This window comes from Sus scrofa, chromosome 5, assembly GCF_000003025.6.
Source record: "Sus scrofa isolate TJ Tabasco breed Duroc chromosome 5, Sscrofa11.1, whole genome shotgun sequence".
Classification (NCBI taxonomy): Eukaryota; Metazoa; Chordata; class Mammalia; order Artiodactyla; family Suidae; genus Sus; species Sus scrofa.
Genome location: NC_010447.5, coordinates 11,416,527 through 11,429,013, shown reverse-complemented (window position 1 = coordinate 11,429,013; position 12,487 = coordinate 11,416,527). Strand labels below are relative to the sequence as shown.

The window sequence follows — 12,487 nt, the reverse complement described above, 5'->3', positions numbered from 1 at the left end:
GTCCCCAGTAGGGAGGGCGCTACTTACCTCTGGTGGGAGAAGCCAGAGATGCGGCTAAGCAGCCTACAAAGCAAGCACTGAGCCACCCCTGTTGTGGGCAGTGGGGGCTGAGACGCCCCGCCCCAGAGCACTGCCTGCCCCGCTATGACCCCAGTACAGCGGTGGTCACCCCCGTTTTCCTGAGGCGGCAACCAAGCTTCAGAGAGGTGAAGTAGCCGGGCCGAAGTCACACAGGGCAGAGCTCTAATTCCAACGCCAGAGCCCATGCCTTTAGCACACATCTTACTTCTGCACACAGAAAATGCACCTAATGATAATACACAACATGCTACCAGCCTGAGCACGTACAGGGTACTGCAGCTTCAAAGCCTCACTCACATGGGACAGTGCCCAGGAGTTGTGAATGTGGACTGTGGCCACCCTGCCACCAGACCCCTTATCAGATGAGTTATGGGACTAGAATACTGTGCCCCTCCCCCACCTCAGGGCGCAGGACTCAGAATCTCCCACGAAGGTCGGGCCGGGCCGGCACTTCCCTTGTTTGCTCCTCACCTTGCCGGCATAGTGGATGATGCAGAAATCAGCTTTGTCCTTCAGCTGCTTGGGCTTCTGGAACTTGGGGTGGGTGCCCTGCTCCTGCATCACCTTCTCCACGAAGCTCTTGTCCGTGGCTTTGGGGAACCAGCACTCCTCGTCCAGCAGCGCCAGGATGCCAGGGGGGCCTGCCTGGAGGAAGCACAGCGTCCCAGCAGGGGGCTCGACAAGGGAACCGCCCACTTCCGCCAACTCCCAGCATCCTTCTAGAAGGTGGGCGGTGCTTCCCCCACAGGGGAAATAAATAAGGAGCATCACTGAAAGCACTCAGTTTTCATGGCATTCCGGTTTAAAAGGAAACCTTTGGGGCTCTAGGCTATGGCCGACACACCTTCGCCCAATGATCCATCCCAGGGATCTCCAGTTAGTGCGCTGGGGATCACCTGGTGGGCCTGAGGGGCCGTGTAGACCCCTGACCCACGACCCAGAGGCTGCCCTCAGCAGGTGCCAGGTCCTGCAGACCCTCTCGAACCCCGCCCCACATACCCCAGGTCTGCACCACTCTGGGGAGAGGGGTGACACTCAGGACCAGCCTCCTGAGGAAGAGAAAGCGCCCCAGAGCCCAGGGCCCTTCCGTGCACTGAGTTTCAGGACCAGAGAGCAGACACAGGCATTGTGGGGACTGGCTGACAAGCCTGGGAGCCATGTGGGTTCTGGTTGGTTGGAAACCACAACTGATTTAAAAAAGAGAAGTCCTCCTCATTGCAAAAGGAAATCATTTGGTGTTAGGCTTATGGAGAGTTCCATCCCCAGAGGGGCAGCGAGAGGCAGGCCGAGGCCTGGCGGGTCTGGCCTTACTGGCTTCTCGATGAGGTCGATGCAGGGCTGCAGGTCGAGGCCGAAGTCGATGAAGTTCCACTCGATGCCCTCGCGCTGGTACTCCTCCTGCTCCAGGATGAACATCGTGTGGTTGAAGAGCTGCTGCAGCTTCTCGTTGGTGTAGTTGATGCAGAGCTGCTCGAAGGAGTTCAGCTGCAAGAGGGAAACCCGGTCAGAGACGCCTGTCCTGCGGCGAGGCCCGCGAAGCCCAGGGGAGGCAGGGGACGGGTGTTTGTGAAGAACCTCCCCAGGCCCCTCCAAGCTTGGGCCTCCCATTATCACACTTATGCGCAGGGGCTGCACTTCTGGGCCCACACCTCTCCCTCTCCAGCAGTCTGGGAACGCCCTTTGCATCAGAAGGACGTTTTAAAATGCATAGATTCCAAAAGAGAGAAGTTGAGACGTAATTATCATATTGTGACATGAATACATGGTGCCCCCCCCTCTTTTTTTTTTTGGCCATGCCTGAGGGACATGGAAGTTCCCTGGCCAGGGGTGGAACCCATGCCACAGCTGTGACAACAGGTCCTTAACCCACTGAGCCACCAGGGAACTCCCATGGTGCTTCTACATTAACAAGCACAAGCCGTGGGTTTAATAACTCGAGAACTTTTAAGTAGAGATGAACATAAATGGGCATGACAACACCTCGGCAACAACTCCTGGGATGTGAAAATGTCTGATTTCTTCTGGAGGCAGATCACAGGCACTGCTACTGCAGCTGTGGTTCGCATACTCTGCTCAGGCCACAGCCGACAAAACTGCCTGCATTTCAGGGAGGTTCCCAGCAAAGAAAGAGGTTCGTTCCCCCACCCAAGTTCATGGTTCCTCTGAAACTGACCATGGACCCCAAGTTGAGAACCTCTCCCCTTCTGTAGTCATCAGTTTTCCTACCTGACCTCGAAGTCTTTGGGGGCAGGGACAATGTCTTGTCCCAACACCCGATAAATATTTGAGACTAAAAAGAGAGTAAATCAACAGAGAGCCCCTGCCCTGAGGCCTCCTGGAGCGCCGTCCAGAAGGTGCCAGTCTCGCCAGCACTTCTGGCTGGGAAAGGGCATCTTGTTTAAGCTGAAAATACGCCCAACCAAGGTCTCCTGTGTCCACACGGGAAGGAGGGGCCGGCCTGGGGGGCTGTGGGGCCGCAGGAGAGGACCTCAGCCCAAGGAGAAGCGGCCCGGGGGCCGAGGGGGCGCGAGGGGCCCGAGGGAGGCGCTCACATCGAAGATCTCGAAGCCGGCGATGTCCAGGATGCCGATGAACGAGGCGCCCTGCCGCTTGGTCTTGTCCAGAGCCTTGTTGATGCGCAGGACCAGCCAGCGGAACATGCGCTCGTAGGTGGCCTTGGCCAAGGCCTCGATGGCAAAGTCAGCCTGGGGGGGACACCCAGGAGGGCGGGGATCAGACACACGGAGCCTTTAAGCCCTCATGCCCTGGCTCCACAAATGTCACCTATGGGGCCCAGCCCCAGATAAATAGCCCTCAAGATGGAACAAAGCTCCACATACAAATTTGTTCACTGCATTGTCACTGATAAGGAACGTGTGGCAACCTCAAATGTCCAACCATACAGGCAGAGTGAACTTAGAGGCCTTTTTAAAATAAAGGGCACGAAGTGAAGTTTCTACAGTAGAAACAACAACCTGTCTGAGAGCTGCTGCAAATCTGCTTGTGCAGGCAGATCGGGTTAACCACAAGCCAAGACTGGCCAAGATGTGTGGCTCCTGAAGCCACCTGAGTGACAGGTGCATGGGCTCCCTTCACTACTCTGCTTTGTTTTGCAGAATATTACTTGAGAAGTTCCATAATACAGCCACAGTGCCAACTCTAAGTTCAAAAAAGAAGGAAAGGAAGAAAGAAAAGGCCCTTGCAGGAAAGAAAGAGCCGCCCCGTAAAGGCGCCGGGTAGGACCGAAGCAATGTTTTTCCTTCTCTAGACTCGTCTGTATCTTCTGAATCTTAAGTGTGTGAGTGTCGTGTTTTTATAAAGAAAGACTAAAGCCTCTGCATTCATCAGGGAAATGAACAGCAGGCCTTAACCGTGCCCGGCGTCCTTTGAAAACACCGCTCTTGGCTTTGGAGGGAGGACTCTGCATAACATCAGCCGTCGGCCGCTGGTGTGAGGCACAGTGGACGGCAAAAGGACAGACGGATCAACGGAACTTCATAATTTTGGGAGCTGGGAGCAGCAGTTTAAAAGAGCCCAGTGCCAGGGCCATGAGAGAAACCAGAAACCACCAGTGCAGGCCCTGCTGGGAGGGGCTCAGGTCCTGGGCAGTGGGCACGTGTGTGTGGCACAGACCCCTGCTGCTTCTCCCCATGGGCGGCAGGACAGCAGGTGGGGGACAGACCGCTGCTTGGCCTGGGCCCCAAGGATGGCAGGTGCCACCGCCCTGGCCGCAGGAAGGGCCGTGCTTCAGGAACAGCGTGTGCTCGCGTCGCTTCCCCCCGCATCCTTGCTGACCAATCGGCCTCCACATCACCTGGAGGCAAGAGGCTCAAGGCAGCCTAGAGGCCGCCCCCAGGGATGGCCCTTCCTCGGCGGGGGCCTTGGCCGTGATCCTGGACCCTGGGCTTGTGCCAGCTTCCTCGTGCTCTCAGTGGGGGTAACGGCACTCTGCTCACCGAGGTGCCGTGGGGACTGAATGGGGAGGGGGACAGTGGCAAGCACAGCGATGGCCCAGCACAGGCCCCAGCCTGGCCGCTGCAGTGGTCCTCACCGAGGAGGCAGCCCGACCCCCGGCCAGAGGGCTTACCTGCTCCTTCGTCTGCGCCTTCTGCACGTAATCCCGTCCCACCTTGATGCGCGGGGTAAGGATGCCTCTGGTGAAATCGGTCACGTTGATGCCCAAGAGGTGGGACACTTTTTGGGCCGCTGATATTTTTCAGAGAGTATGGAGAGGAGGAATGAAAGGTTTTAATTAAACCCAAGAGAACGAGTCCCTCAGCTCCACCTGGGAAAGCTCCGGTAACTGAGTGAGCGTTTCCAAGACAACCGAACAGGTCCTTCCTCCGCGGGACACAGAACAGGCGGCTCTCCCCTCAGCCAGGCCAGCATCTTAACTGGGGGCCTCGCATCGGTACCTCTGCACACCTTGGCCAGAAAAGGGGTCCTGCCCACAGGCAGCATTGCCAGGAGCACCCCGCCCCAGATGGGGGACCGAACAGGACAATCCGCGTGCCCATGACATTTTCTGAAAGCCCCTGAGAGACCACAGGGAAGAGCAGTGGCCGAGGGGCGGTGACAACAGTGTTTCATGTCCTAGCGAGTTCATGAGCAGGACGAGTGACAGCAGTAACAACTGGGATAACATGTCTGGCCTCAGAACACATGGAGGAAACGCTGGCCCTTGTGGGCATGGGTTTTCTAACTCATGCTGATGCTCACTCCGTGAGCTCACGCGTGTTTACAAAACATACAGAGTGACGGGCAGCCACAAACACACATACCGGGGGGGAAAAAAGAGAGGAGTATCTGGAATTTCTCTCAGACTCCTCCCGAGCCGGTCCAAACCCAGGCACCTGCCCCCGTCTCTCAGGTGAGGGGCCCGGGCTTACCCGTGTTGTCGGGCATGGACGCCTGGTCGGTGTTACGCTCCTTCTTGAAGACGATGTTGCCCAGCTGGAGGACCCCCGAGATGACCCGCAGCAAGCCTTCGGGGCAAAATCAAAGGCAGTTCAGACCCAGGCGTGGGGTGGAGTAAGCCCTCAAGGGGGGCCCACAGGCAGGACAAGCACCAGGGCACCAGGCCTTGGCCCGAACCACGTCTCTAGGGCCTCCCGCCAGCCTCAGCGTGGACAGCCTTTCGATACGAGCTCTGCTAACCCTCCCAGCATTTCCAAATCTGGACCAAGGGTGTGCCTCTACCCAGGGGCCCACTGTCTGCCTTTATAAATAAAGTTTTATTGGAACACAGCCGGGCCTGTCCATTTGCGTGGTGTCTATGGGGAGCAACAGTGGCTCTGACCATAGTGCTAGAGAATCTTCGTAAAACAAAGCCTCAAGACCCTGCCCCCCTCCCTCTAGAGAAAAGACACAGGCAAGCCCCACACTGCTACTGACTCTGGGCTTCACCAGCACAGAGACCCCAGCCCAGCCCCTTCCACACTTGCCCGGACAAAGCAGGAACATTCCACCTTCAGCGAACAGCAGGGACACGAGTGGTGGCCCCAGACCCTGGGCAGCCAGGAACCTGACCTTGGTTCCCTTGTGTCCCCTGGCGACACGACTGGGAACAAACCACCCTGAACCTTCAATCTGAGGGACTAGCCCCACACGCTCAAGGCCTTTCTCTCACTAAGGAAGGGCCCGCCAGGCCCTGAGGGGGCGACGTCCAGCCTCCCTGCCTCCCCCCCGGGCAGGGCGGGCCGTACCCATCTGCTCCTCCTCGGGGATGCCCATGATCCGCATGGCCTCCATGGTCTCCTGGAACATGTCCTTGTCCTGCTGCCCGGGGATGGTGACATGCCCGTTGGACAGGAAGCGGTATTTGTTGTACGGCTCCAGCAGGAGATCAGCTGTCGGGGGCAGAGGGCGAGGGTTCGTGAAGGCCAGGAGGTGATGGAACCAGAGGCTCCAGTCCACACGGTGACCTCAAAGGTGTGGGAGAGCGGAAAGGGCCCCGGAGCCCAGAAACAGTCCAGCAAGTGCAGAGCAGCCACACACACGTCCCGGAGTAAGTGTGGAGAGGGGCTCACACGTGGCCCCAGAGAGCACAGGGGCCCACCCTGGCCCCACCCCCCACCCCACCTCCTGCCCGGGGCTGGTCGGAAACAGAGGCCAAGCCCTCAGCCGGCCCAGGAACAGAAGTCACGCCTGCTCCTGCCAGACCCAAGGCCAAGACTTCATTTCCCTACTGCGGTGTGTGGCCCCACTGCGGGGGGAGCCCCCAGGTCAGGTCGCGAGCCGGCGACTCACTCTTGAGGTGCTCCCCAGCCCCAGACAGCAGGTAGTAGAAGATATGGAAGGTCCGCTCCTCCTTGGCCTGGCGGATGGCACGGGATTTCTCCAGGAGATCTGGGCGAGCATTAAGGACTCGTGCACGTGGGAGGGGAGGCAGAAGATGGACAAACAAAACCAAGGCGAACTACCTGGGCTCCATCCTTCCCGAGGTGTGGTCTCTGCAAACGGTGGCCCTCACACGTGTGAGTCTTGTCTGTTTAAAGGGCCCCCCTTCTCTGCAAACGGTGCTCCCAACACCTCGCCGGCACAGGCTAACAGCGGGGAGAAACAAAGGAGCCTCCAGCCCAACCCCACCCTCTGGGGGCTCCTGGGCGACCTTCACGACTCCCAGCCCATTCAGGGCTGGACTTTCTCCCGCCCGTGAAGAAACACCTGAGCCCCGAGCTGAGTTCTCAAGGACCTTGTCCTGGATCTCTTCTGGGTACCAGAGATGAGGGGTCCTAACAGGCCAGGGAAGGGGAAACTGCTGGAATCAGGAAACAGCCTCTTCTCCCTCAAGGTCACTCCCCCAGACCCCGAACACTCATCACAAGGAACCGCAAGGATACAGGTCTCAATGTTGGCTCCAACGATGTAGCCGTTGACATCAAAGTTGATGCGGATGAACTTGCCCTAAGGAACGATGGAAGAGAGATCAGAGGCAGAAAACTAAGAGACTGTGCCTGTGTCCTCAGCCAGGGCCCCGCAGCGCCCCAATCACATGGGGACTCAGGACCCAGGAGAGTCACACCCGCCAAGCCTGGAGCCCCGACCCGCTCCGGCATTGCCTGAGTTCCACCACAGATAACAGGGAAGCGGTTCTCTGCAAGTGCCCTGGCCCTGGGTTCTAACTGGCTTCTGGTTACAGCAGGACAGTCAGGGGAACGGAAGGGACTCCCCCCGCCGCCTAGCTGGCTTTGCCACCTGAGCTGACCCAACCCACTGCACAGACTGGCCCGGGAAGCACCACGTCTGACCCTTCCCCAAGTCTGGGACGCGAGCGCCCGCACTCACGAAGCGTGAGGAGTTGTCGTTCTTCACGGTCTTGGCGTTGCCGAAGGCCTCCAGGATGGGGTTGGCCTGCAGCAGCTGCCGCTCCAGCTCGCCCTGGAAAGGAACCCGAGGGGCGGTCAGGGCCGGGCAGCGGCGGGGGCGGCCAGGCTGCTCCGACGGATGGACGGCAGGCGGCAGCGCTGTGTCCACGCGCCCGACGCGCCGGGGACGGAGGGCTTCCAGATGGGCTCCGGCCACGCCAGCCTTGGCCTGGTCCCCGCACGTCTCCAGAGGGACCTTCTTGCCAGGTGTCTGGAAACCTGACTGGTTTGGACCTGCTTCCCTGGACTGACGGCCCAGCGGCCCTAGAAGGGAACGTGGCAGCTCACCCAGCCCTGGGGACCTGCAGCACCACGGCCCAGGTGCAGCCCGGAGGATGTGTTGGGAAGCAGCACATGAACCAAGAAGAGACCCAGAGGCACCGATCCTTCTCTTAAGAGTCTCTGTCCCCACAGTCACCAGCCTCCCTCTGCCCCCTTTGCCTCTAACCCCCTCCCGAGAGCCTGCAAAAATCTTTTTTCCTTTTCACAGTACAAGGAGAGAGGGAACCGGATCCACCAAAGATACCAGCTCCTCTCATCTGTGTCCTCATGAACCCTGCATTTTCCCTGCTGGTTCCCTGTCCTGCCACCAAAGCCCCCCCAACCCCCGCCAACCCTGCTCCCAGCAGGTGGAACGTCTGAGCACGGGACCAGCAAGGCCCGCTCCAGCTGCTGACCTGCTCATGGATATCAGCCACAAACCCCACCTGCGGTCTCGTGATACTTGGGGGGTGACGAAACGCACACCTGTTTGTGCCTTCTCATCCCTGGACCCTCGTGATCCTCAGGGCGGGGAACGAAGTAGCCTCATTTCACAGAACAGAACACTGAGGTTGGGGGACGGGGGTGGGGGTGGCACGGTGATTTGCCTGAGGCCGTCCAGCCACCGACTAGCAAAGTAGGTAATGGAATTCAAGCCCCCAACCTCACACCCTCCTGTCTCTGTCTCCGCACCCCCTCCCCCCGGGACTCTACAGTGAGTGTCAGGTGAGCAGCCTTCAGAAGCAGCCACCGCCCCCCCATCACCACCACCCCCAGCCCAGGTAATAACTAACACTGGCTGAGGAAACCACGGCTCTTCTTCTTAACACCTGGACGCCCTCTAGGGGACAGAGAACATCGCAAGGGCCAGGCGGGGTTTTATATTTATCAGCAAGGCTGGAGTCAAGCCAGGACTTTGCGGGAATAAACGCTGCCTGTTTGTGATGAAAGGAGAAACGAGGAGGAGCAGGGGCTCCCAAGAGGGCCGTGAACTACAGCCTCCCAGACTGTACAGCCTCCCAGACACACCTGCCGCAGGCGAGACGTGGCTGCAGATGCAGAGGAGGCTTCGGGGTCCAGCCAAGCCAACCAGAGACGGAAAGGAGCCCCCACCACTGGCTCTCCTCCTCCGCAGCCACCCCCAGCCAGAGCTCCTTCCAAAGCTGGGGAGTCATGTTTTCAGACCACACAGACTAAGGGGAAGAGGGTCAGGGACCAGGGGTCAAATTCACACAGCAGGCTCTACACGAATGCTTGGCACCAGCAGCTGCAGGGCACTGGGCCCCCACCGCCTGGAAGGAGCCGAGGCAGCCCACGGAGCCAGATTTGGACGAGTGCTGCTCCCCCACCCACTAGAACGCCCTCTCAAAGCACAGGCCAGGCTGCCAGGCTGGCCGAGCCACTCCCGTCCCCGCAGACAGATGCCGGAGCCGGCCGCCTGCTCCAGCTTGGAGGCAAACCGTAGGTCTCTGTTGGGGACACAGGCTGTTGCCACGGAACATGGGGCCACTGGGCCAACCCAGGAGTAACCACCTCGAATTCCTGAGCTAAGCTCCCTGCGTGCAGACAATGGTGATGGCTAACCTAGGGGTGTCTCGTCATTGATTCCTAAGTGGGCTCAGAAGAGACCTTTATTTTTCAGTGAAATCCGCATCCTAGGAAATGATGCGATACTGTGGGCAGTGTATGCTCGTGAGGTTTGGAATCACCCAAGTGGTTTCTGAAGGGCTTCACTGGGTGGTGTTTCTGGCAGGGGGCTCCGACTAGTACATAAAAAACAGAGGGAGGAAGAGGAAGAGCCGTCAAAGGTCACTGTTCAGACACCGGAAGTCCACCTGCAAAGCCCCTTCCCCAAGCTCTGCTCTGCCAGCCCACAGTCTGGCCAAAGCCTGGCCCTGCCCACAAAGTGACGTTTGAGATGTCCTGGTGGACGGTTTTGGGATGAGCCTCTGGGTCACTGCGGGGTGGGAGGTCCCCCAGAGTAGGTTGAGATGGGCCCAGAACACAAGGCCCACAACCAAGTTCAAGAGTGCCTCGGGACCCAGCTGTGTGTGGGAAATAACTGCACAGCTTCAGGCCGGGAAATCAAGCATACCAGTCAACAGCCTTTACAACTGGGGGCCTCAGCGGTCATGGGAAGCCAGAGGCAACCTATTCAATCACTCTAGTTGAACTTGGAGCTGGGGACAGGGTGCCCATGACACACAGCACCCCAAGAAAGAGGCCGTGACAAATTTGCCTCCACTGTCACAGCCCCCACCTGCCATCCCGCCCAAATGCAGGGGCCTGCCTTGCCCTCTGCAGCTGGATCAGCCCCAGATGTGAGGCACGTGGGTCTATGCTCTGCTCTGTAACTGTGGGCCCATCTCCTGTCCCGCAGGGCAGGGACTCCGAGGTCACCCTCCAGAGATCCAGGCACACCCCAAACACACAGTACATCGTTGGGAAATGGATCTTACTGCAAGTTCAGATTTGGAAAAACCACAGTTAGAGAACTCCTCGCCTCAGAGCCCTGTTTTAAAAATAGGTCCCCTAAAAAGAATGGAAAACAGGGGAGGGGGTGAGCAAAAGAAAACTATTCATTTCTAAATATAACTCCTGACGCCCCTTGGAAAAAGATTCGGAATGTCTTGAGAAGTCTGGCACATGAAAAGTTACTTTTGGTCCAATTCCAGAAGCCCGCGCTCATTAGGACATTCTGCAGGACACACCCCAGATCCGCATGCAGAGAGACACACACCACTACTTACTTACACAAGCTGCGCAGGGTGCCCCGGCAAGGGGGGGCCACCCAGATGGTACAGCTCCCCCTGCCGGCGGGAGGGGACACCACTGGCACTTAGATGTCACAGGGAAGTGTAAGAGTGTGTGCTTGAGAGACAGACAGAGAGCACCACACGGGCATGCGTAAAAGATGGATCCACCCCCACTCTGGGCACTGCTCCTGGGCACGGCAGCGGCGGCCAGCTCCGTTCCGTCCGGAACACTGGGCGTGGGGGGGTCTGGGAGGGCACAGACGCCCCCTCCACTGCTCCTCGGTCAGGGTTCCGCACGGGGCCTCACTGCCATCGTGCTCAGGGGCACCCTGGGCCTGGCCGGAGCCTTGGAGAAGAGCGAGGTGGCGAGGCCTGTCCCCCATTCTGCAGGAGCTGTCATCTCAAGAGTGCACGCAAGGTCACCACGTGTCACACCCCAGCCCCTCCTCCCAGGACAGTCAGTGAGCCGAGCCTACGAGAAGAGGTCTAGCCGCAGAGAGTGACAACGGTGTGGAGTGAAAAGCTGCTTAGGGAAAAAAAAAACTTGTAATTCCAGGGCACACGATGGGCAGAACAGGCATTCCTGGTGCAGAACGTGCAGTAAACGTGCAGCTCACCTAGCGAGGGCACTTCTGGGTTCGACCACAATCCACCAAAGAGGGAGAGGGGAGAAAAAGGGAAGTGAGACGACTTTCCAGCTGCCCTTTCTCTCTTCGCTGGGGGCCGTCCACCCAGAGGCATTTCGACAGCGGGGAACACAGGCAGGGGTTCCCTGCAGGCCTGCCCGGGGTCCTTCAAGTCTCCAGCAACTGGAGAACCAGGTGTGGGAACCTCTCTTCCGACCTCAGAGCTGGAGGCCACACAGCATGAGCTGCAGGCCTCGGGCGGTCTCTGGTTTCCAGAGCAGCTCAGACAGTTAGGAGGTCAAGGACGGCCAAGGGAAGGGGGCCCGGCCTCTGCTTCGCTCCCCAAAACACTCTCCTTTAAGCCAAACCATGAACCATCACGTGCTCTTCCTGGGGAAGCGCAGGTGCTTCCGGGGGAGGAAGGCCTGCACTCACCTGGTCCTTCTTGCTCTTGTGTGAAGAGGCCACGTGAGCCAGGTACTGAATGACTTTCTTGGTGTTCTCGGTCTTGCCGGCTCCAGACTCACCCCTGCCAAGAGAGCCCAGGACGCGCTCAGGGGAGTGGAGGCCCATCCGGGGAGCCTGCCCCCCACCCCGCCCCACCGCAAGCTCTGCGGTCTACCACCCTGTTGGGTGCCAACGAGGGACCTGACATCCAGTGGCAGGAAAGGGGGCGGGAGAACCAACGCTAAGCTCTGGAATCCTCGCTCAGGCCATTTCCCATGGCCCTGGGGAGGCCCGATGAAAGTTAACTTCTGTCCACTGGCTGCCCTGGTCACTCGGCAGCTTTGCTTCCACATGTCTCAGGAATCAGTTCGAGGCAGCTGTTGACTCAGGGGTCAAAGGCGCTTATACGTGTTCCTCTGAAACTTCACTTGAAGGAATGGTCTGTGCTATTCCTTGTTAGGTTCAGAGGACGGAGATGAAGCCCAGGTAAAGAAAGCTGGGGTTCGGAGCCAGAAGGGATGCGTTCTGGGGCCAATCAGCTCCCAAGCGTGCCCTTGGGGGGAGACCCTTGCTGTTCCTCTGCTATAAACCCCACCGCCCTCTTTGAGGAAAGGACATTAAACCCACGCCCCTGAAATAAAGCTCATCGGCGCTGCGGGACACTGGACAGCAAGCACAGGCCTGTCCCTTGGGGAAGGGGCAGGGGCTTGAATTGAGAATGGACCTCATCGAGGTTTTGGGGGGAGGCCTTAAGATTAACAACAGGTCAGGGCGACACACGCCCCACCATCCGGACAGAGAGACTTACGTGCACAAAATGGACTGGTCCTCTCGGTCTGAAAAGCAAAGGAAGACATCGATCGGGTTAACCTCCAGCAGACCTGAACGCCTCCCCGCCCCCGGCTTCTGGAGCGCTGCCCATTGCCCTGCCCACTGCCCAGGAGCGGAA

The 12,487-nt window shown here is 58.8% G+C and overlaps 1 protein-coding gene across 1 annotated transcript in view; it reads right to left on the bottom strand.

The window, feature by feature from the left end:
• Window positions 1–12,487, bottom strand: part of MYH9 (myosin heavy chain 9) — a 90,873-nt gene that overhangs the window by 27,462 nt on the left and 50,924 nt on the right. The window contains 11 exon segments of the mRNA XM_021091538.1: window positions 553–726; window positions 1,393–1,566; window positions 2,634–2,786; window positions 4,169–4,287; window positions 4,971–5,066; window positions 5,787–5,930; window positions 6,331–6,429; window positions 6,924–6,987; window positions 7,369–7,461; window positions 11,527–11,620; window positions 12,347–12,374. Of these exon segments, the coding sequence (XP_020947197.1) occupies window positions 553–726; window positions 1,393–1,566; window positions 2,634–2,786; window positions 4,169–4,287; window positions 4,971–5,066; window positions 5,787–5,930; window positions 6,331–6,429; window positions 6,924–6,987; window positions 7,369–7,461; window positions 11,527–11,620; window positions 12,347–12,374 (1,238 nt within the window).